This window comes from Agelaius tricolor, unplaced genomic scaffold (genome assembly GCF_023055355.1).
Source record: "Agelaius tricolor isolate 1412-34295 unplaced genomic scaffold, bAgeTri1.0.p SCAF_5, whole genome shotgun sequence".
NCBI lineage: Eukaryota > Metazoa > Chordata > Aves > Passeriformes > Icteridae > Agelaius > Agelaius tricolor.
In genome coordinates this window covers 25,382,635-25,406,787 of record NW_027269265.1, presented here as the reverse complement: position 1 = coordinate 25,406,787, position 24,153 = coordinate 25,382,635, and the positions used below count along the sequence as shown (strand labels likewise).

General features: G+C 36.3%; 1 protein-coding gene across 11 annotated transcripts in view; it reads right to left on the bottom strand.

Annotated features, from left to right (window-relative positions):
* Positions 1 to 24,153, bottom strand: part of RALGAPA1 (Ral GTPase activating protein catalytic subunit alpha 1) — a 132,409-nt gene that overhangs the window by 40,591 nt on the left and 67,665 nt on the right. For all 11 annotated transcript variants that reach the window (XM_071426876.1, XM_071426878.1, XM_071426874.1 and 8 more), the window contains 8 exons: positions 21,699 to 21,809; positions 20,688 to 20,756; positions 19,292 to 19,426; positions 18,368 to 18,551; positions 9,738 to 10,602; positions 8,271 to 8,342; positions 7,195 to 7,318; positions 5,355 to 5,510 (listed from right to left, as the gene is read on the bottom strand). In XM_071426876.1, coding sequence (XP_071282977.1) covers positions 5,355 to 5,510; positions 7,195 to 7,318; positions 8,271 to 8,342; positions 9,738 to 10,602; positions 18,368 to 18,551; positions 19,292 to 19,426; positions 20,688 to 20,756; positions 21,699 to 21,809 — 1,716 coding nt within the window. The remainder of the gene's footprint in view (positions 1 to 5,354; positions 5,511 to 7,194; positions 7,319 to 8,270; positions 8,343 to 9,737; positions 10,603 to 18,367; positions 18,552 to 19,291; positions 19,427 to 20,687; positions 20,757 to 21,698; positions 21,810 to 24,153) is intronic.

The window sequence follows — 24,153 nt, the reverse complement described above, 5'->3', positions numbered from 1 at the left end:
AAATTTTAACTGTGTGTATGGAAAGGCTTTGTTGGAAGAAACGTTAGGTGGGAAAAAGAAGAGTTGTAGCACAGAATGAATGTAAGAATCCAGAAAGTGGACCAAATTAAAGATGATTTCAGGCTATTGGGCACAAGTGACAGGCACAATGGTCATGTTATCTGTGGTGATCCGGAAAGGTGGCAATGAGAAAGAGATTAAGAGCTCTGTTTTAGCCATTTTAAACCTGAGCTGTCGGGAAGACAGCCCTGAGGAGATAAAAGAGACAAACAGATTTTTTTAAGGCTTGCTTTGAAACTCTACTCCATTAGAACAAATATATAAAAATGACTGACTGTTAGGTTACCTGAAATTTCAAATTTAACTCAAAATACTTTAAAATATTCTTACTCTATAACCATCATCATGTGTCAGCTCTCCTAATACATTTATGTTAACTGAATACAAAAGAAATGTGAAATAAATATAACCAGGAGGGATGATCAAATCTAATTTTGATACATTAGTGTCATATGCTGTACATGTTACAATAGCAGCCAGACTTTAAACTAAGCTGCAGGCTATACTGAAATTTCCAAATGGCAGATTGTTCTAAGTGATACCAAGTATAATTGAAGTAATAAACGATAGTAAAAGCAAAGCACACTGTCAGGAAGAATTTAAGTATTTACTTTTTAAAATTAAATGAGTTAGGTTTGGAAAGGCAAGACAAGTGAAATAATGCAGGGCTCAATTTACTGAAAATTCCTTTTATTTATCTGTTACATTAACCCTTGAACTCTTGCCAAAATTACTGTAATTTCTAATACCCACTTACCTAAAGGAGACAGAAAAAAGCTATTATATTTTCTTCTGAAGAGCTAGCCCCAACTTTTTTCTTCTTCAAAAACTGAAGTGTTTATTACAAAAAGAACAAAAGGAGCAAAGAGATATGAAATAATGGCTTTATGCAGCTACTTTTGTCCATTTAATGTTAGCAGCACTACTGCCTACAGCATGCACCTTCTAGATGAATCTTTCACAATTTGTCTCAATAACTATGGTGTCTTAGGGGTTTTGTTTGGTTTGGTTTGGGTTTTTAGCAATATGTGTATCTGTAACTGAAAAAAATACTGTTCTAATAATTCACATCTATAAACCTTCAAGTTTCCAATACATGTTAGCAATACAATAAAAAAACATAATTACTGGGAGCTGTAATGATTTTATGTGGTTATGATCATGTCATGTACAACTTAGAATTGTGTAATATACCAAAAGCTCAAGATTAATTAGTATTCTAACCATTAACAACATGACTACTTTTTATTTATACATACTGTGTGTATAAAATTCTCACTTGCAATGCCTTCACTCTTTTAGGAAGTTTTTCCTAAGGAAGGAGGAACTAGACTGGTGATAGCTCATTTATGTGTCTCTACAACCTTTCTCATTCTGTGAATTGAGTGTTCACATTATTTAGTTCTCATATTCTCTGCAAGCTTGTTCTTGTAAGGTTATTGTAAATACTTTTTACTCTAACCTTTAATTGTAACAAAATCAGAATGGATTGCATTATCAGCATTAGACTTTTAATTTTGTATTTGCAAATTAAATAGTTATTTTATGTATGTATTTCAATCTTAAGTTCCATTACACAATCAGAAGTTTTTCACTGGTTCTTGAATTCATGTCTTTTTTTGCTCTTGTTCATATAGTCAGAAACAAATGCTTCAGAGGTATCAAGACACTTAAAAGTTTAATTTACTACTCTCTAAGACTGATGGAAAATCGTTTTTAAAATGGCTTAGCCCCTGAAACAGCAGAATCTTGATTTTACAGTGGCTCAACTGGCAGGAAGAAGTTTTGTTTTAATTTAATTTTGTTTCCATTTATAAGATGAACCTATCATGTACCTCTAGGCACATTTACAATATAAAAACCAGCAGCCATTTGAAGACAACTACTGCAAGTTTGCTTGTTTTTCTCCCATTGAATAAAACAGACAAAAGTCCCATGAAAGACCTGTAGAGAAGCTCAAATCCCAAGTTTCTCTGAAGGTCACAAACAGTCCATGTTAGCACTCACATGGCTCTCAAATAATTTTGGTACTGTGTGTGAGCTGATTTCATAAAATACAATCCTTTTGCTGATATGTTCAGTCCAAGCACCATAAATAGTTGCAGAAATAGTAAATGAATTAAGACTGTTTTCCTACTCATGTCTCTTGGTAGCACTTGCTGATTTATCCCAAGATGTAAACTTCAGCTGATGTTTCTTTCAAGTTTAGGATGAATTTCTTAACATCTCTCTTTGCTGCTGGGTCCTTGATATCTAATACTTCTTCCCACAAAATCTTTACTTGCTAAGTGGGAGCACTAAAAGTCTTACTACTCTATCTCCTTTACTTAACATATCATCATCAAATATACACAAAATGAACAGCTTTTAAACATTATTAGATTTGATTGGAATGGGCCAAAAACTGTTAGGGAAGGGAGAAGAAACAGAGATGGAGAATCACAAGCCTCTGTTCTTGGGAAAATATGCTGAAAAAGAACAAAATCAACACACTGAGGAAGAACAGAAAAGAAACCCACAGAGAAATAAAGCAGCTTGATTTAACAGTCAACAGTAGTTGAGCCACAAATACAATCTCAATCTATTGATACACTCTACATATCCATACAGACTTCAAATATTCCAAATCACTGATGAGTGAGACTGTTGGTGAAGCAGGAGAGAAACAGGTTTGGAGCAAGCTGGAATTTTGAAGAAGCCCAGCTGACACAATTTTCACAAGCTGAGTCACAGGAAGGCTGGACCAGCCCTGAACTTTGCCTGGCAAGAACAGCTCTATGTAGATGGAGGGTGCTCTGTGGTGGTGTATCCCTCTCTGCCCCCTTGGACTTAGAAAAGCTTGTTAGGCCTTGGCCTTGACAAACAGCTCATGGACTAAGCTCCTCTTTGGTGTATCAGAAACACTGCCTGGTCCCAGGAGCTTGTGCTATCTAATGAGCTCCTGTTTTTTAATGAACAACCTTGGAAGGTTCTTTTTCTTGCACGAATAACAGTCCAAGTAGAACTGGTAATCGAAGTTGTAGTCAAACTATCAAAGAAAGTTACCAACCCGAATTGTGGATAGAATGGAAAATTCCTGTGACTAAATTCAACTCTCTTGCAGCCCTATAAACAGTGGTTGGAAGTGAGACCCTTTGAGCTCTCCCGGCTGCAGCCAGCAATCTCCGAGTGGGACACCCTGCAGAGGCAGCAAACTCTCAAGGATTGCTGCCAAATGCCACCAATGGAGCCTGGGCTGATACTCCTGCTGCTCAAGGACCAACCCCTTCACTTGTTGAGAAGATGCAAACGCATCTGACATGAGTGGTCCACTGAACTCAAGGAGAATTTTTTGCAGGCATATACCTCATACATACTCCTTTAGATCTGTGTGCATGCAAGTGTAAATGTGCCACAACTGTACTATGAATGTTGCTCTCAGATTAAGTACTTTATATGTGTGAGTAAGTTAGGCCTACAGGTGAGTTTCTCTTGTGCTATAGTAAATTCTATAGAACCTTTTGTTAAAATGTTTAAATTAAGCTATCGATGTTAAGTGCTGTTAAGTTTACATGCTGGAAAAAGCTTTAAGCCTAAATTGTTGCTCAAGTCTGGGGCTGAGTTTGGCAAGGGGATCCACTCTGAACCTTGTGACTCACTGGGAGGATCTTCCTCATTGCTTTTTATCCTTACCCTTTCCCATCCTTACCCTTTTTTCATCCCTGCCTCCCCACAGACCATACTTGGCTGATTTTAGACTGATTGATTGATTGATTTTACGTTTTAGTCCGACTTTTCTCTGTGTGCTTTAAGCATCCATCAGCAGTAGACTGAACCTTGCCAATGAACAGTGTCACACTTTTATTTGAATATTACACCTGCTTTTGCCACTGCCTTTGCTGGTCATTCTTTGAGCTACCTAAAACATTCCTTCATGACATGCTCCTAGAAACAGACATGAGATCTTGCCTCTGTGTTCAGCTGAAGTCCACATAATTTTCAAATTATTCACTATTAATTAATTTTCATTATCAACTATTTTTGACCCATCTTCCCCCTTTTCAACACTTGGTAATAATCTAATTCAAACAGATTATAAACAAACATTGTAAGGTTAGTTACAAGCTGTGTTTTATAAAACCGGGTTTTCGTTTAAAAAATAAAGAAGCCATTCAACTTAAACAGACTCCCCCCCACATTGTTCTAGACTAAAACAGTAGCAACAGTCGCAATTTTAAAATTAGTTATTTTTGTTATTAATCATTTCTATAAATCATTTAACAACCTTAGTATTACCCTGACTCTACTTCAGGAAATAAAGAACAGAAAGGATGCAGCATAATAGGCACACAAGCAAAAGCATTTTTAATTTAAAAATCCCACCAAACCAACCTGAGATGGAACAGTGAGAAGTTAGATTTCATAGTTAGTCTATAATAAGAACAATAATATTTTTTCTTCAAGTTGAACACAAAGAAAAAGAAGTCATTAATAATTGAAGCTTGCCAGAGGCATGGCTATTTCTCTCTTTACTAACTGTCTCCCATCTAATTTAATTACAAGTATTAAAGTCCATGCTGAGGTCAACCAGCTTCAGTTCCTCCAATATTACACTTCAACCAGTGCTCATTAACGTGTCTAGTGAATGGATTAGCACATCTGAAGACGTATGTATGCAGGATGGGGGGACAGTCTGAGGATAGCTAATTGTTCATTTATAGTAGGACACATGTTCGAGACTGTAACTTATTATCACTAATGCGGAATTTATTAAATTCTAAAGAAAAAAAATACCAATACAGAAAATTTTTTTTTTCTTAATGCAGCTATAAGAGATCATATCGCTGTTGAGAACCTGTGCCTCCTCCAGGACAATACACCTTAGATAAAATAAACATCGTCTTCATATTTTTAACTTTTTTTTTAAAGGGAAAATTATGTTAATAACCTCCACATGACCCTTAGGTGAATAAAAAGTCATCTCAGAAAGCACTCACCACATATTTCTTAATGGGCATCTAAGGTTTCAAAAGTACTAAGATATCATTCAGAAGTAATACTTTTTCTTCTGCACCAACCATTACTTTCCTGCACTTTTCATATGTTCTTGCCAACAATTTCAATGATCGGAAAAATCACCAGTATGGTAAATTAGAAATTGGCAGAGAATATACCAACTTAGCAGGTAAAGATGTTATGATATTTTATAGTTTTTTGTTGTTGTGTTGGATTTTTTAAAAAAGTTACTGGATTTTATTTGACTCTAATTTCTCTAGGTTTATTATAAAGAGAACACTTTATTCAGAAACACCTACCTTTTTTGTTAAAGAGTCATCTGAATCAGAAGGCATTCTTGTTGACACATGGAACATGACTTCCACTGTTGAGGTAGCAAAATATGGAGTGGTCAATCCAGTGCTTTTGTTTTTTTGCAGTCCTCCCATAAAGCCACAATGGTTTGTAAGATTTACCTAGAAATAAAGACCAGGAAACTTTACCCAAAAAAAAATTATCAGGTAATAAATACACTCTTTATACTTTTAGATGCACTTTTAACTGAACTTTAAAAGTGAAGATCCTTTTCCCAACAGTATTGTTACACTTGATTTCCAAAAGAGCTCAGACTTGCTGAGTAGACTGTGATCTAACAAAATGGTGCACACCATTCTATATTCTAATGGTGCACTAGCATTCTATATTCCACGGTCACCACAAAAGCTACTGGAAGGATGAGGTTAGAAGAAAGGAAAGATTGTGTAACTAATACTTACTGCATTTTTCCCTGATCATTTGAGAGAAGTCACTTACATGTGCTTTCTCAATTTTTTAAAATTCTCTGATATTACATCAACCTTGACCTGAGCTCTGGAAAAACTCTGTGTAACAGCCAGGGAATTTATTACCTTCCATACATTTTTTTAAGAATTTTTCATTCTGTGAATATGAAAAAAAATTCACAGGAAACTAACTGACAATTTGTAAATAAGCTTTTAAGTCTTAGATCAATGGGAAATAGTCTGACACTGAAGTAACTAAGCATGTTAAATGTGCTGCTTTGCCTTTAAAACAGTGACTACAAAATGTTTTTCAGATGTGAATACATTTAATCTCTGCCTGCATGGGATATGTTTGTTTTCTTGATACAAAAGGATGCAGAATTTAATGTTAAAATGTTAAAATATTAGTTGTCTCATTATGGACTATTAATCCAAACTAGCAACTCTTTAAACTAGCTAATACTGCCTAAGAGAATTAAACCACTAAAGAAGGATATTTTATGGTACTAGTTTTGTTTTTTTTCCTCCTGAATGTGGGAAAAAAACATCTATGTTCATGAAAGTCAGCAGACTTGTAGCTGTTTTCCTCTGTTCCTGTGGGAAAGTCAGAGTCATTATCCACACAGTTAATCTGGTAGTGTCCTTTTATACCTAAGGAGTAAAGAAATACAAAGAACAAATAAGATTGACACTCATGTGGACACTCCTGATGAGCACAAGCTGCAAGAGGAGCAAAAAACCTGCAGCTTCCTATACAGCCAACCAGGACCAAAGCCATTCCTGTATTCTGTGCAACAGTGCCAAATGGAACTCTACAGTGGTAATTAATCCTGTGCATCTGAAAGAAAGATGGAAGAAGGGAAATCCTTATGACAGTATTGAACAAGTGACTAAAGAGCAGCAGGCCTAAATAGATGATGGGGTAGATCACAATATCTGACATCTGGAAGAGAAGTAGAGTAGAGTGTGTGAACTGTGATACATGCCTGCAGGCAGGAAGAAGAGAGTATGTGAGAAACTGCTTGTCTGTACTTTTTGAAATTCCCAATTTGAGCAAAACTCAAACTTCAATAGACTTTACACTTTACAAGCTTACAGGGAAATCAAGATGCCTCCTAATCAGTCGGTGAAAGTACAGGACTGCACATTAAAGAATTATCTTTGCCTGCACAGACTCTCTTCAGTTGTTGAGAGCTTGAATTTAAATGGCTAGCAATGCTAATGAAACTAAACCAGGAATTCTTCTCTAAACTCCATTTTTAAACTGGTGTATTTCAGTACTTGTGAGAAATGCTGAAGAGCCAAAGACTTGTAATATACAAAGATATTGGTAATTGCCTTTGTAAAACAACCTAGGATAAAAACATTGAATAAATACCTCCCAGCCAAGACCAGCTACAAAATCCTCATAGGCTTGACTTCCCCCAGTATTCGTAAGAATGGAGTGTTTATCTTCCTGTCCCTCAGCAACATAAAACACCGCAATCTTGTGTGTCTCTCGGCTGTAAAACAGAATGGTCAATGCATGACAGTGCTTTAACCAATATGAAATGAAAATATGCAAACAGTACACACAGAGCATGGCTTTTAAAGCATAAAAAATGCATAGTTGAAATACAATAGAATTATATGGCTTCTTTTTGGATTTTTCCTATATTTCCATTTCCTCATTCAGTCCTTTCTAGTGTCATCTTCTCTAGAGCCTGAAGTTTTGCTATACATGAGCAGCATTTACCCCTTCCATCACTTCTAAGATGCAGGGTGGTACTGCCTGTACCAACTACTAATTGAATGGGTGGATTTTTGAGATGGGCAAAACCTGTAATGTGGGCATTATCCACACTGCACTGCCCATTAGCAACAGTACCCTCTGAACATCGTGAAAATGCACCTTGTCCAACTGAATGAAGCATTTTTACATATTTTTCAAAGATCATAATAATTTAAATGTCTTCTGTTGACAGGCTATTCTTAGACTTTGGAACAAATGGAGATGGTTTCTCACACTTCTACAACTTCCACTGGGTTTTGTTTCAACTTCTACAAAAATAAGTCAGTTTTCAATTCTGTGCGACAATTCTAACTAAAACTCCATGACTTCAAATACTGGGACCATTTCAAACAGCTAAACAATCAATCAAAACTTAAAATGAGAAGGCTTTGATATATCAAAGTTTTAAAAGAATTAAATGTTATGCATACACATATGCTTATAATTATAAGGTGTTTTGAAATTTGTTTATCTCATGATATTTTACGTGCAGAATTTGACACTACAAATAAAATTGATGCAACTTCAGTATAACAGAAAAAACTACAGTACTTTGCAAAATACATTAATAATTTAAAAAACTATTTAAAAAGTCAGCTCAACTCTCACATCTATGCAATTAGAGCCATTTGAGTAAAAGCACACTTAAAACAAGTAAGTAGGCAGTCATTAAACGAATTTACCATTGTCTTGAGTCCAAATTTCTGAGTTCTCGAAGTAACTTCTCATTTTTCTTCAGGAGATGAAAGCTCCTTCTAAATAGAGAAATTTGTAACTCTTTTATTACCTCTTCACTTATGGATACAGAACAGTACAACAATGGTACAACAACATATCCAGGTCCACTCAGGAACAGTCAACAAATGCTTCTGCCTTTTCAACAGTCCCTTCTTAACATATGAAAATCAAGACATCTTAAAAAAAATATACAAGCAATTTTGCTTACTCCAGCAAATCTACATTCATTACAGCCCTGAGTATAACCTTTATTTCCTTCCACTTTCTTCTGTCAACCCCTTGGATCTGACTGTGTGATCCATTTCTTCTCTACAGAAGAACCATAAAATACATATGTTTACTGACAAAAGACACTCCCATTAGTCTACTGTTGTAGGGAGTGGGTGCATTCAACACAGAACTTTTGCTACCCTGAACTGCAGAGCAGAATTTAGCTCAGTAATAACCCAGCCAGCTGTAACAATTTAAACAAAAAACGAAACCAATATGTTAGAGAAAGAAAGGCAGTTTTCATGTCTTTTCAACTGTGCTTAAGATGTTTCCCACAAAACACTGTGGAATTAAGAGCAGTCCTGTTCAAAACCAGACTGCCTTGAGGAATTAAAGACCCAAATAAGAAGGGTTGTAATACCAACGTTTTGTCTGATTCCAGTGATACCTCAGTGACGCTGATTATTTTTGTTTTACTGAATATCCATTTCCCTTCATAGTAGGAAAATATATCAATAATTCTAATATGGAATTTGAAAGCAGTGGCAGAAGACAATTTCAGAAAGACCCATAAATTCTAGGATGCTAATATTTGTAATATTTGTACATACCCCCATGTATATGCAGACATGCACCTAACCACACCCACACAAAAACAATAATGTTAAGAGACATTACTTCTGTAATTGTTCTCTCCTGTTCTAAACAATATTCAAACAGTACTCAAGCACAAACAATGTTGAAATAAATAGTAGGGGACACATCTTTCTCATTAGCTAATACACAGGCAAGGCTTTGAGGCTGCATGCAAGCATGCTTTTAGCAGACAAAGCAGCAGGACGCTGTCCAGCAACACAATAGATGAGAATATGACACTTTCTGAGTATTATTCTGACATTGAAAGGTAATGATTTTTGCAGCAACATACATGGGAAGCAAAGGGAATACAAGATTCCTTCAATTTGACTTGCAACACTTTCTAAGGAAAGACTATGAATCACAATAAACGCAACAGATATCTCCTTTCTGTCTCTCTAAATGACAGGCTGAAAAGCAGAAGAAAGCTGCCATTTAGGTCTTAGATGCACATCCCCTCTCTTTTGTTAGCTGGCCTGTAATATTTTTGGGTTAACAAACTCTATTATGAAGGTAAGAACAGCACAGTTCCTTAAAAAAAGTTCTTAAAATATGAGTAGTTTTACCTTTTATCCCATGAATTCATTCCTAGTATACTGAGAAGTAATCTACAGTAGTAAAATGCTGACTGTGGCTTTTGTGAGGTTGGCTCGTCCTGCTCCATAGCCCTCATATTTACATCATTGAAATGCTTTTCAACGAACTCTCTCTCTTCTGTGTGCTGTTTCAGAATTGCATTGATGACATCGTTCTCCTGCTTTTCTGAGATGCAGACTGGTTGAGGAGCAGGGATGTTGAGTGAAACACCAGTTCTCTGTAAGCATTCAGGGCTTGTAACACCTAAATACTGCAGCAGCTCATCAAGAGCGTCTTCTTCATCCCTAATTGTATCCCATGTTGGTACAGTGTCTCTAAATTTCCTTTTAACTTGGAGTGTAATTCCATCTCTTGCAGATACATCCTCCACATGCTCAAAAGATGAAAGAGCATCTTCTGGTTTATCTTGCTGAGATAATGAAAGTGCAAAAGATGTTTGTTGTGAAGATCCACATAAAGATGATGGTCCATACAAAATGGCCGAATCCCATGAGTATTTGCCAGACAGATCACGCACTATAATTCTAACATTTGAATTAGCTGATGCAAGTCCAGCAGACAGTCCTCCCCCAGGCATGTCATCTTCTGCTTGGATTTGTATGCAAGACACCAAGGAAGTATTGTTTAATACAAAGAATTGAAGATTTGGGTTCTCAAAAAGTTCAGGAGAAAGCTCAGGACTTTCACTGTATGGATTGTCATTGTTTTCACACACTTGACTGGTCAGCATGGCAGGACCTCCGCTCATAGGATAGTGGCCCAAGTGGTTGACCAGATGTGTTATCACAGTACGAGCAGCCACAGAAATTAATCCTTGTTGCATGTGAGTTTTCACTGCAAGAGAAAGAGCACAGGTTTTAAAAGAAGAGTTCAGAAAAACAACACTGAGATTTATGTGTTTCTTTTGGTCTCTTCCTGAGAGAATGAGCGCTGCAAGCTGAGGATGCATGCAACTCAGTAACAGAAAAATATGTATGTTGGTCACCATTGGTCTTGTATATAAACAGCATGAAAAATCCTAAAACAGTTAAAGAAGCATCTCCACTATTTTACAGCCATGTCTCTATCTACAGATTATACTTCCTTTGCCATAGCTTTGCTATCAGCACTGTTCTTCTAAAATACATGATTTCTTATCTAGTGAAAATAAATCTTGAATTGCTGTTGAAGTAGAGATCATAACTGTGCTGCAAGATGTCCATTCCAACTGCAGTGTATTTTTATATTTATACACATCATTACACTGAGAAATACAAAGGAAGATAGATGCACAAAAGATCTAATCCATCTTAATTTCCCTGGGGAGCATATAGCTGTAGGTCAGCTTGAGAATAGCACTGGACAATTTTAAGTACAAAATCAAAGACCAGGCTGTCTATATTGAACATGATCTAACATTATCAAAATTTTTAAAAATGAAATCCCATGCCACAACTGCATTTTAAGAAGCTTCAGGTTAGAAAACCTTGGGAGGGAGAAAGAAAAGTTAATTGTGCCCATCTTATGTGAAATTCATCCTGTGACATGCACTGGTATTTCAACATGGTTTTTGCCACCTCCTTCTTTGCTGCATGCCCTTCCACTTGCATGTTATGTCATCTAAATTTAAAAAAAAGGTATTTTTAATGTTTATATCACACCCTGATAACACAGTACTATATTGTTACTAAATTATTCTTATCAAGTCAATACTCTACATGAATACATGAGCTGGACCAAGTGACTCTTTCAGGCAGAGAACCATCAACTGGTTCAGGGGACCCACTGAAGAACCCATACACAAAAATATTACATTGCAGAATAAAACTGGTGGAAGAAGGAACAAGATCAAAATGGCAAAGTACTTGTTTTCTGTATCCCTTCTCTTGTAACTGGGCACAGATGCCCTGAATTTGGGATTTACAAAGGGAAGATTAAAAATCTGTACTCCTCAGGATTATATAACATATTTTAAATTACACTGAACATTGAAAACTGCTGCAAACACTTCCCATCTTCTTTCTCACCAAAATCCATCAAACCAGAATGTTCTGAATGATGCTACTTTTTCATTCAGTATTTACTGAGAATATGGAACCTCTTGGGCATAGAAGTAAAATATAATGAATTAATCTCCCTTTATGTTTGATATTCATAAGCTGCAAAACCTAATGTTTAATAAACAAATTTCTCAGTTTCAGACGTCTTAATTGATTTAACTGGAAAAATAAAGGCAAATTTGTCATGTGTACTGACTGCCATTACAGATCTTCAGTTTCTGAAGATGGATGCATTCAGCAACTGCAAAAATAAACAGGTAGTATGTATTTGCCTTTTTTTTTTCCCCAAAAGGTTTGGGTACAGCATGTAGGAGATGTTTGGGATTCTGGCTATTTCTTTAGGAAGCACTACATCTGAACTGCAAATAGGGAAACATTTTGTCCAGTTAATAGCTGGCAAAATCAATATGACATTTATACAATTCTAAAACTCATATCTACTCAAGTATTTTAATAAATTAATGCCTTGAGAATTAATACAAGTAAATTAGAGATATTTTTATCATGTATGGCGTTCTTGAGGTTTAAAATTTACAAATACAAAAACATTCAGTGATGCTGAATTACGTGTCCAGATACTGGCAGCATACAAGGAAATTAAGTTATAGTGCCATCTGCTGAAACATAAGAAGGAACTGGAAGCAGATTTTATAAAAAACAAAGAGAAAATAAGCTGGGTGCTTGGAGAATCATTTATCAGCACATTATTGACTAGCACCTGGACAATGCAGAGGGTGGCCCCATCTTTATCAGGATATTTATACCAAGTATTTAGCACTTGCCACTGCAGAGATAAATAAGGTAATACTTTGCTCAGGTTCCCAGGAGCAGAGACACACAGGCTTTCCAGATACCTGAAGTCCCACTCTACAAAGGTTAAATGCCTCCTGTTAAGTTCTGCTGAGAAACCTGAAGAAATAAGTACCTTCTAGCTATTACTATTACTGTTGTGTGCCAAACCCTGAAGATCTCAAACTGACCATGGTTGTTTTGTGCCTCTGTGTGTCTCTTAGGAGCCTAAAGGACACATGGGAAAGGAAAGGTGACACAGTGAGACAAAGAGGGGAACAATTAATTTAAATTTGAAAGATCCATTCTCAGTCCTAATACAGCCTTGCCCTGAAAACTTTGCACTTGAATTAAAATCATAGATCTGTCATTGTTTCTTTTATAAAATTTGAACACTACATCTAAGTCTTCTCTCAGAATACAGAGCTGCTGATCTAAAAATGACACAGAAAGCTTTAATTAGAAGTATCAAGAGAAGTATACTGAAAAGTAGACTGTAAGATGCAACCTGTTATGTTGAAATAAAATAAAGTAATCTTGAAACATTTTTGCCACATAGAAAATCTGATTTTGATGATGGTTTCCCCAGGAATAAAAAAGGAAAAAATCCCAAGCCTAGTAATGCATTTTGAAATTATGAAAATTTTAAATTAATTTTGCAACTTAATTTATTCCTAGAAGCACATCTCTTCAATCAGGAATAACTGAACATTCAATATATTAAAACCTTAAAATGAGTATCTAAATCATGCTCTTTGTTTCTTGAGGGCAAATGAAAATATGCAATAACGCAAGCCATCAGAGCTTTACCACAAATTCTACAAACTAAGTCATATCTTTACACATTAAGGCAGTCAGCTCACTGCTTTGTTGACCTGTCTTCCTGAGAGAACACATTGCTGCTTTCTTCACAATGGAGCTGCCTCTGGCTTGGGCAATGTAATTTAAATATGTACATGATCATTGGGTAATTTACAAGAAATGTTATACTATTTATTTTTCTCAGTCCTGAAATTACCTCTTTTGTGGAAAGGCTGAAGGTCCATCACTACTAATTTGTATCTGTAGCATGAATGAAGGATTCCTTAAGATGTGCTATTAACTTTTTAATTCAACTTTGGCTGAATAGTTTAAGCAACTATGGTTATGTAGTAGAAGTAAAAAACAATGACTGAAGGGGGAATTTAACTCTCCTTATAATTTTAGCTGTCTAAAGAATGATGACCTGTACAGACTGATTAATCTCAAATTCAATGGGATGAATCACTCTCTAAAAATACTTATTTTTCTTTCATTATTTTTAGAGGGAGCCTAAGAGTGTCCTGATTAGCTTAATTTCCTGTATTTTACCTTAGTTTAAGCAAGTCTCATTCCTTTCTAATTGTTAACTTCAGCTATATAGACATGCAGTAACAGAGAACCCATCTCTAAAATATTCCCCACAAAACACAAACTGTGTTAATCCAGATGCACTATGTACAAAGTATTTTTTAAAAGTGTGCATTTTGTGTCCTTTCAGTAAAATGGCATACAGCAAAGCCTTATATGAAAAGTACTTTATATTTCTACTTTTTAAACAAAAGCTAAGACTAGACACCAGGCAGGGAAGGCTTTTCATTAGAAATTTAAAAATATTAGAAAAAAAAGATCAGTCTATGCAAAGATTTTAACATATGTTTGGAGAAATATGAATATTGGGGTAAAAATCAATCAAATAAATAACTGGTAGACCACTGTATCCACGTAAGCTTACTAGAACCTTCCAATCACAACTACCTCTAACAGATTTGAGATCTGTGAAGATCAGCTTTCAAAATGTTTTTGTCTATAAGAAAAAAATTCTCTGTCCCATATGTTTATGGTCCTGAAATGAAACAGAAAATTTCAGAAGTAAGCTAGCAGGTTGTGGCCCTATGCAGTCCAGGTCGGCTTAGGAACATCTAAGCTGGCTAGTTAGGTGCTGTTAATTAGAACAGTGGGTTTGTGTGGCATGGTTTTGGTAGTGTGGGGGTTACAGGGGGGCTTCTCTGAAAAGCTGCCAGAAGTCTCCCCGGTGTCTGATGAAGGCAATGTCAGCCAGCTCCAAGTCAGACCAAGCTGATCAGCGATAGAAGTAATGCCTATGGAATAACAGAGTTAAGAAGGAAAAAGAAATATTGGGCAAAAGGAAATTTCAGCCAGAAAAGAGCAGAGTGAGAATATGTGAAAGCAACAACTCTGCAGGCACCAAGGTGAGTAAAGAAGGAGAGGCAGGAGGTGCTCCAGCCACTGGAGCCGAGATTCCCTGCAGCCTCTGGTGCAGACCATGGTGAGACAGGGTGTGCCCCTCCCTGCAGCCATTGGGGGATGATGGTACAGATAAGCACCTGCAGCCACTGGGACCCCATGCTAGAGCAGGTGGGTGCCCAAAGGAGGCTGTGATCCTGTGGGAAGTCCACACTGTACCAGGCTCCTCCTGGCAGGAACTCTGGTGCTGTGGAGAGAGGAGCCCATGCTGGAGCAGGCTTGTGGAAGAGCAGGTTTGGAGAAGGACTTGTGACTCAATGAAGGACCCATGCTGGAGCCTAGAGGACTGAGCCATATGAAGGGGACCCAGAGTAAAGCATTCATGAAGAACTGCAGTTTGTGGGAAGGACTTGTGTTGTGGAAGTCTCCTGTTGAAGTAGAGATCATAACTGTGCTGCAAGATGTCCATTCCAACTGCAGTGAGGAATGTGTGAGGGGCCCCATGCTGGAGCAGGGGAAGAGAATGAGGAGTCCTTCCCCTGTGAAGGAAGGAGCATCAGAGACAATGTGTGGTGAAGTGACTGCAGTCCCCCAATCCCCATCCCCCTGCACCACTAGGGCCAAGGAGGAGGTAAGGATTTACAATGAAGTTAAGGCCAGAAAGGAGGGAGGGGTAGGGGTATGCTGTTTGGAAGACTTGGTCTTATTTCTCATTATCCTATCCTGATTTGCTTGGTAATAAATTCAATTAATTTCCCTAAGTCAAATCTATTTTGCCCATGACAGTGATTGGTGAATGATCTCTTCCTGTCTTTATCTCAACTCATGAGCCTTTCCTTATATTTTCTCTCCCCTGCATAGATGAGGAGGAGAATAATGGAGCAGCATTGGTGGGCAGCTGGCATCCAGCCAGGGTTAAACCATCACCATCACCATTTGTATACCTGTACTGTATCAACAGGTATACAAATGGTGATGGTTTAACCCTGGCTGGGTGCCAGCTGCATCTGGTTAGAACCAGAGGAACAGTTCATCAGCCTTCACATAGACAAGCCCAGGGATTCTTCAGATGGATATATGAAAGCATCACAGACTTGCTGCCAGCAAGTTCTGATGATGCAATAAAAGCTTCCTACTGGTGTCCTTACTGAGAGCTGCTAAAAGTTTATTCTGGTTTAAATGTAACAGTTTAATATACTTAATACCTAATTTTAAAGTTATTCTTTGTATATCCCATACTAAAATCTACCACTTTACCAGCTACAGAAAGCAGAACAAGGACAATTTTACAGATAATCCCAGGTTAAGAGCTTCTTTGTCACTAACAGAACTTGTGAAGTTACTGAAAAAGAGAAGCCAATAATCATCTCTCTTGACATATGCCTGTTCCCAGAGGATTTAAGAAACCTTTGTCCTGCTGTTTATTGCATGGCTTGCTCCACACCTCTCAGTAGATACTGTCTCCACTACACAGCTGTGTCACTCTAAGTCCTGAATCTTCTTGGTCTCATACCACATTATGCTGTGGCTAAGTATTTACAAAACTTGAGATGGATCTGACCTTGAACAATGGAGGCATAACAGGGTAAGTCAATCACATCCATTAAAGCACCCTGTCTTAGGAATTCTGTCATTTCAGCACTTGCAGCTTTGCTTGTGGCCTAAGGAAAGAGTTTCACAATTCCTACCCTGTTTTTGTAGAACTTCCCTGAATTCCCTGTAACTTCTGCCCTGCTCATTTCCATTCCTTCAAGAAAAATACTATGATAGCCCTTTTACTCTACTGAAAGATGCTGACCCACTGGCATTCTGTTCTGCTGCCAGCTTGTACTAATTGACCCTCGGTCTTGACAGAGACCCAGACTGGTTGTTACCCACTAGTTTTACTCCTCTCACTCCTCCAACAATGCCAGGGAGAACAGATGCTGTGCAACCGGTCAAGCACTGCCAATTTTATTCTCTGCCTGGCAATGGGGACTAGAAGTGCCAGGGTTGCAGAACCAGGGTTGCCTTATAATGCTGTAGGTCTGCCAACTAAATTTCACAGTCTAACTTACAATTCCAGAGCCCTGAAACTTAATTTATCTGGAGAGATAAAAGGAACATCTGAAATTACTTTTATTAAGAAATTTAACAAGAAATCATAAAAGAAAAGATCATGGTTGGAAATGCAAAATGAAGATATTGATGCTAAGGCTTTGTGCAACTGTATTCATTTAAAGAGAAATCTATTCAGGGTTGTCTTTTCAGATTGTCAAATTAAAAAAGCCACACAGCATTTGCTTCTAACCCATAATTACAGATTATTACGGAATACAAAAGATGCCAGGCATAAAAAGCTACTACAATTCACTACACTGTAATAGAACATGCAGTGGAAGTAAATTTTGGCAAATGCTTTAAATATTAGCTTTACATAATATGTATAGGTGAGACTGTAATTAGGACAGAATGAATCCTTCGAAGCCTCTTTCATTCTGACCCTGCAGATGATTACTTTTTACTAATAAGGCCACAGCCATTTGACGAAAAGCCAACTATAGTACCTTGCTTCATTCTTCAGTAAATTTAATAATTACAGCTCCTCCTGCCAGTAGTTCTCAGATCAGTCTTGTTCAATCCAATACTGAGCTTATTAGGGGACAGCTCTATGTTTAGAATTCTTTGGCCAAAAAAGTACTTGACGATGATGAAGCATGCCTTAGACAAGGGCACAATGATTAGCCATTTTCTCTACATAAAAAACAGCACGTAGTCACTACAGACCACAAAATCACCTGCTGTTAGCACACAGCTGCTACAAAGAACTGCTGCATTTATCTGGTTCTTAATACCCTTAAAAAAGCCTAAATGGAACAACTTAATACAGAGGCAGAATAGCACTACACAGAGTTGCTCGTATCTTAATCTCATCTTTTTCAATTTTCTTCCCTATGTAACCATTTGATATTTACTAGATACACTGCATAATACATGATAGTCCTCTGTGGCTTAGATTCTTGATTCTTTATTTTTGAATTGTGAAGAAAATGCTAATTCCCATGTCTCCTAAGGTTCTAACCAGATGAGAGAAAATTTCTCTCTTTTTAAAAAAATCTGTGGTTTTAAGCAGTGTAAAAAGAGATCAACAAAAAATTATGATAGGCTAAAAATATTCATGGAAAGCATTCAATACTGCAATGTCAAACAGGAACAAAAATCCAAAATTCTTCTAGAAAAAGGAGCAAAATAAGGAAAAAGCAAATTAATTTACTGAAGGTAAAATGAAAAACAACATTCATCCATGTTGCAGTACTCAACACTTCTGCTGATACACAGAGCACAGAAGAATCCATATCCTATTGATCTTGGTGTTGTTCAGAACATACTTATTTCAGTTAATCAAATGGTAATTGCTCAAAAATTACATTTGCTCATTCCATACTAATGGTTCTTACCTAGTGTCTACATATAGCTGAAAACCTGTGCTGTAGACCAACACTTAAATACTGAAAACCCAGACAAATTTTTTTTGAAAGAAAATGTATTTAGGCAATTAGACAAACCTTCAGTGACTGGCTGAAGTTTAGAAGACCTCTCAGAGTCTGGAGAATGCAGTGGTTCTGGTTCCTTTAAGCTCTCTAAATGCATAAAAGGATCATAATCCATACATGCCAGATCAGAAAGGCTTAGAGGAAAATATTTTGGGTTGCTAAAACACTGAGACCCATAGACACATCCATGCAGAACCTAGAAAGAAACCAGAATTTCATTACATTAACTACTGAAATTTATAGTTTTATAAGAAATGAAGTTTATTTTTATTTGCATTTCAAGAATCTACTCATTAGAAGGCAGGCATGATGAAACATTGGAAAATTTTAGATGCTTAATGTTTACAGAAACAAACTCTGGTCTGCAAAGAAAATTATTACCACCAAAGTGGAATTTAACAATAATGAAACAAAACTCACAAAACAATCATTAAGCCACCTTTATTTTTAGATCTCCTATCTTCTTTAATTACATATGCTAGGTCTAAGCTGCTAGAGGTTTTAATCCCCTTCCCTTGCAAAAAGGATAAAAACCCCTTTCTCCTGAGCTCCTAAAGACAGTAATTGTAACTTACTGTCTAACAAAAGCAAAAGTGCTTTTGCTTTTCTCATTGCTAAATGAAACTGCTTGATATATAAAAGTTACATCCTTTTGTATTAAATGTACAGTTAGTATTCTACAATACAAGCATCTGCAATCTATATGACATACAAAAAAAAGGCTTGGTTAACCACCCAAAATGTAAACCAAAATCTACTATTCCAAATATACCAAAGGTCAAGCTGATGCAGTGAAACATGCAAGAACTGAGCCAATCTATATTTCAGGAGTAGAATGGAGGTCAGTTTACAGAAAACGTTTGCCTTCATTTCCATGGAAACTGACACTACCTTCATACATAGAAATTCTTAATTAATGAGCAAAGAAACATGTACCTTATATATACAATTAAGAACGGATCTTTCAGTCTTATCATTTTCTGCTCCTGTAGTGTGAAGAGGCTGCAGCAAAGTCTTCAGTGGCAAGGCCATTATCCAATCCAATAAGCACAGAAGTAAAGAAACCACCAACTGGAAAAAACACTTTCCATTACAAATCAATTAAGCCAGCACCTGCTATTTCATATTTATCCCTTTATTTTATTTCTATGTTTTGCCTTTTTTTTCAATTCAGTAAAGTCAACCTTCTGCAGCAATGGCAGCTCCCACTTGTTAACCACTGAACCTTCAAAAACTATGGCATCAGTAAAAACTGGCTACAGAGGTATTTAACAAAGGCCATCCACTCAACAGTTTCTCATCAGGGTATGACTGTGAGCAGATACTATACTTAAGAGGATACCCACAGTTTTCAAAATTGATTTGTAGGCTGTTGTTTTTAAAATGACAGATAACACAGGTCCAAATTAAGGCTGATGTGCCATTTTGCACATATATTTCACAGTAAAGTGAATCAAGGATTACACAAAATGGAACCAATTCCCCTGTATTTAGTGCTTTATAAATAATACATAATGTCCTTTACAACATATCAATAATGTTATGCAGCACCATATCATATGTTATCATCTGAAAGAAATCCAACTGCTTCCTGTATTGTAGATTACTCAGTTAGCAAAAGAATCAACTCCCTCTTGGGATGTTTTGAAAGACTCTGGAAGAGAATTAGATTAAGACACAAATCCACACCAAATCATCAGTAACTTACAGACCAAATAAATGTTTTTGATTTTTAAAACTCCGTTGTGGAAGAGAAGACAATTCAGATAAATATCTGCAAGATTCTCTAAAATATTTCCCAAGGTAAACAGAAGTTTTTAAAAAAATCAATTTACCTAATTAACTAGTTTCACATAATGCATTCCAAGTTTGTCCTTCAAAAGTATAATAAACCTAATCATGAAGGGTACTGAGTTGTTTTATTTTTAACCAATTCTTTTGAAACCCATTAGGACTACATTTGTCAAAACAGGTAAGACAATTTTTATTTGGTATTTCATGTACAATTGACAGTAGTTCATGGGAAAACTTGGTCAATTATGGAAAGCATCCTCAAGTGGAAAAGTGGGTAGCTTGGCATATGAGTGTAGACTACAATAGCCCCTGACTTCTTGCAAACAGAGACAGAAGATGAAACAGAGCTCTGAAGACCAAAATGAACAGATGAAGTCCAGTTCCTTGTGGGAATGGTAGCCCAGAAGGATGGAGCTGTCAGAAACAAACTGCACCAAAATGCCCAAATTTGAATGACCTAATAGGCCCACAGCAAAACTAATTCAGAAGAGACACAGCTTTCAGGAGGCAGAAAGTACTAGAAATGAAAAATACTTACTCTCTTGTCCTGCTCATAAGAGGAAGCTTCTGTACTGGGTAGCAGATGTGTAATAGTTGCTATCAGAATCTGGGGGAATTTAGCATATTTCTTTTAAAATACAACCTAAATATTTAAGTTTAAAATAATTTTTTAAGCAGGTAAATCTAACATGATACTGGATTCACGATTAAATTCTATTACAATTATTTTGAGACAAGTTACAATATTCCTTAACAATTTTTTAAAATAAAAACACTTTTAATTGAGTTTTGCAGAATACATTGAAGGAGTATGTTCTGTTTGACTGACGTAGGTGCATTAAGGACAATGAAATTACACAGCTACCTCAAATATTCAGGCATAAAAAGAACATGACTCAACACACTTATAGGATGTGGGAAGAAATCTCGTGCTGGTTTGTGTATGGTGCTATCTGAGCTACATTGTTTCTTAGAACTACTAGAATTTGTATACACCCTCTCTATTTGATCAAAAATATGTCTCCAGAAGAGCACAGAAATGCTTGCTGTATCTCTTAAGAAGCTTTCACATGAAAAGAACCTAGGTGCCCTCTGTGGCTCAGACTCACAGAGGCCATAGTCTACCTCCTTGTTATGGGAAGCATATTCAAAATATTATTTTTGTTTTGTACTGAAACTCTTTCATGGATATGCAAAATAAAGTTGCAGATCCATATTTTAAGCAATCATTTTCTTCCTGAACTTCAATAAACATGCTTGAAGATATCTGGTATTAAGAAAAAAATTGTACTTTACTGACAACATCTTCATGACACTTTTTCTCTGAGAAAAAACAGGCAGGACATAGACACATTACATGTCTATACTGGAGTCAGGAAGTTATGTGTGCTGCAATTCCTTACTGTTAGTGTTAAGTAAGATTATGTTTATACTAATTCAATGTTTTGCAAAACATAATTGTCAATATTCAAGTGTTTAACTTTAGGGTAACACATTGTAGTGATTAATTTAAAATAATTGAAAATTTCAATTAAAAAAAATTACTTACTTGTATTATTCTTAATGGTGAATCAGCCTGATATAGTTGAAGCCTATGTACATAATGTATCAGCATGTTCAGCATACTGCAGGCAACTTGGGCTACTGTTTTATTTGGAAACTGGAAAAGAGAACACAGCACAGTAACAATGACAAAATGTTTTCGTGTAAGAGTACATTAGGTGGTAGGGTGGTCACAAATTTCACTGGTAGTTTTATACATACAGTTCCTTAAGTATCTATTTACCAGAGGAACAGAATTAAATTTTACAAAACTCAAAAAGAACTATTTTATATTCATAAACAAATGTTAGCAGCTAACATCAAAGTTTTGGGGCAGACATGCAGTTAGATGCACACCAGTAAAGGAAGAGGTGTCTCCTAACTGGAATAGTAGAATATCATGAAGCCAGGAAGAAAGAACTAATTTCTTATTATCTTGATGATTATTAATATTAATGAATCACTGCAAAGCCCCCCCAAGGATCCAATTCTGAAATCAGAAGTCTTTGCTGAGAATCAAGAGAGGTGATGAGCCACATGCCCAAACCACAGCCTGTAGTACTAAACATGAGCTGAACTGTTCTGCTCTCTGCTAGTGACTGCAGTGCCCAGCACATGTTGGAATGGAAATGAATTCACCTTGGCTTCTGTGCTTAACTCTGCTCTTCTTTTAAAGGCAGGAGAAGGCTGCTGCTCTGCAACCTGCCTTCCACAGTTACTGTGCTGGTCAAAGCAGAAGGGAACACATTTGTACAACTAATTCCCACTCTTAGGGAGGATGCACACTCTGTTCTACACTCCTAAGTGGGAAAACATAGAAATGAAGAGACGTGTTTCCCTAAATTGTTGATGCACAAGACGTGTAATTGAGATTTTTACCTTCACTGCACTTGCTTTAAAACATTAAGGTGTGCAGTAAATGACAAGGACAAAGTTAATATTACAAGTGAATTCCTGCATTAGTAACAACATATTTTACTCATTTCAATCTCACTACATTCAGCAGTGAAGCTGTCACAGGTATATGCTGCAAGATGGCTCTCTGCTTCTGAACTCAGAAAAGGGCAATTATGCTGTAAAAACACTTAGATGTAATTTCTTGGCTTCATAGTCCTTTTTCTTACTCAGACCACTTCTATTAACCCTTCAGGGAGGGATGTATCTCACAAAACTGAAAAAACCCAAAGCTTTAAGAAAGCTGAAATGCCTGGGTAATGAAGCCTGAGTAGAAAATAAAGGTTTTAGAATAAAAGTATTGAATGGCAAAAAACTTAAACTGAAAATACACTGGAAGAAGACTCTGTTCTGAGTCAGTGCTTCTTATCAAAGCAGAGCTGTCAATTTTTACATTTAAAGTCTTGAAAAGAAATGATACAAGCACAAGGAAAAATCTGGAGTACAAAGCTTTAATTACCATTTTTTATTACCATTTTTATTACCATTTTAATTACCATTTTTTATTTGTGTTATTTATGTAAGCAAAAGGAAAAACTATGAGTGGCTCTTGCAAGTCATCCAGGGAGGTGGAAACCTGAGTACACAATGGGTAGTTAATTCTTTCCCTGTTTCTCACTTTCATGTTATTGTTGACTTTTATCTCAAAAGAGTAAACATCTCATATCTCCAAATCTTCACAAACTTTATGACAAGACTATCATTACTTTTTTATCCCTCATGAGACAGCCTCTCTCCATGTTGTGAAAGTGCTTGGTAAGAGCAGGGTATAGATTCTAACGCTCAAGCTTGAGTGGCAACCAAAAAAAAGCAAAATAAAACAAAAAAAACCCCAAAAACCAAACTGAAAGCATGGCAATTTGATTACAGAACTTGAGATCAAATCCAGATTGCTCAAAACATCCTAACAAGCTAGCAAGAGAACCCCAAATCACTGGAGAAGAAAAATGGGGTTCACAAATTGGTGTAGCTTAATACAGAGATCCTGACCACTGAAAGTAAGAAAAAAATACTTGAGAAAAAGACCTGGAGACTTTTCAGGGTCACTGATTAATTGACCATTCACTACTTAAAAACAGAAAGCATTTTTTTCTTACATTTTAATGGTTCTTTTTTTAAAGAGGCTCTAAAATAAAGATGAATGAGTAATTTTTTATTATTACTGGCTAGTTTACATAAATCAGTTAACCTCTTTTTTTCTCTGGTTGAAGAGAACTCTTTTTTTAATTTAATAAAGGAACAAAAGTAAGCGGAGACATAAATTTCACATAAAGGATAAAGTGTATAAAGTAATGAATATGAATAAATTTAAAATCTAATCTTGCACACAATTTTTTTATTATTCATGGGAAAAGCATCAGGGAGGAAGTTTTGATCAAGAATATGGGGGTTGGCTGAAATAGATCAAATCCTTCATGTGCTTCAGAGAGCTGTCCTAGCATGGTCAATATATCACATTTCAAAAGAATGCTGTCACTAGGGTCAAGTTAATTTCCTCTCAGCAGTTC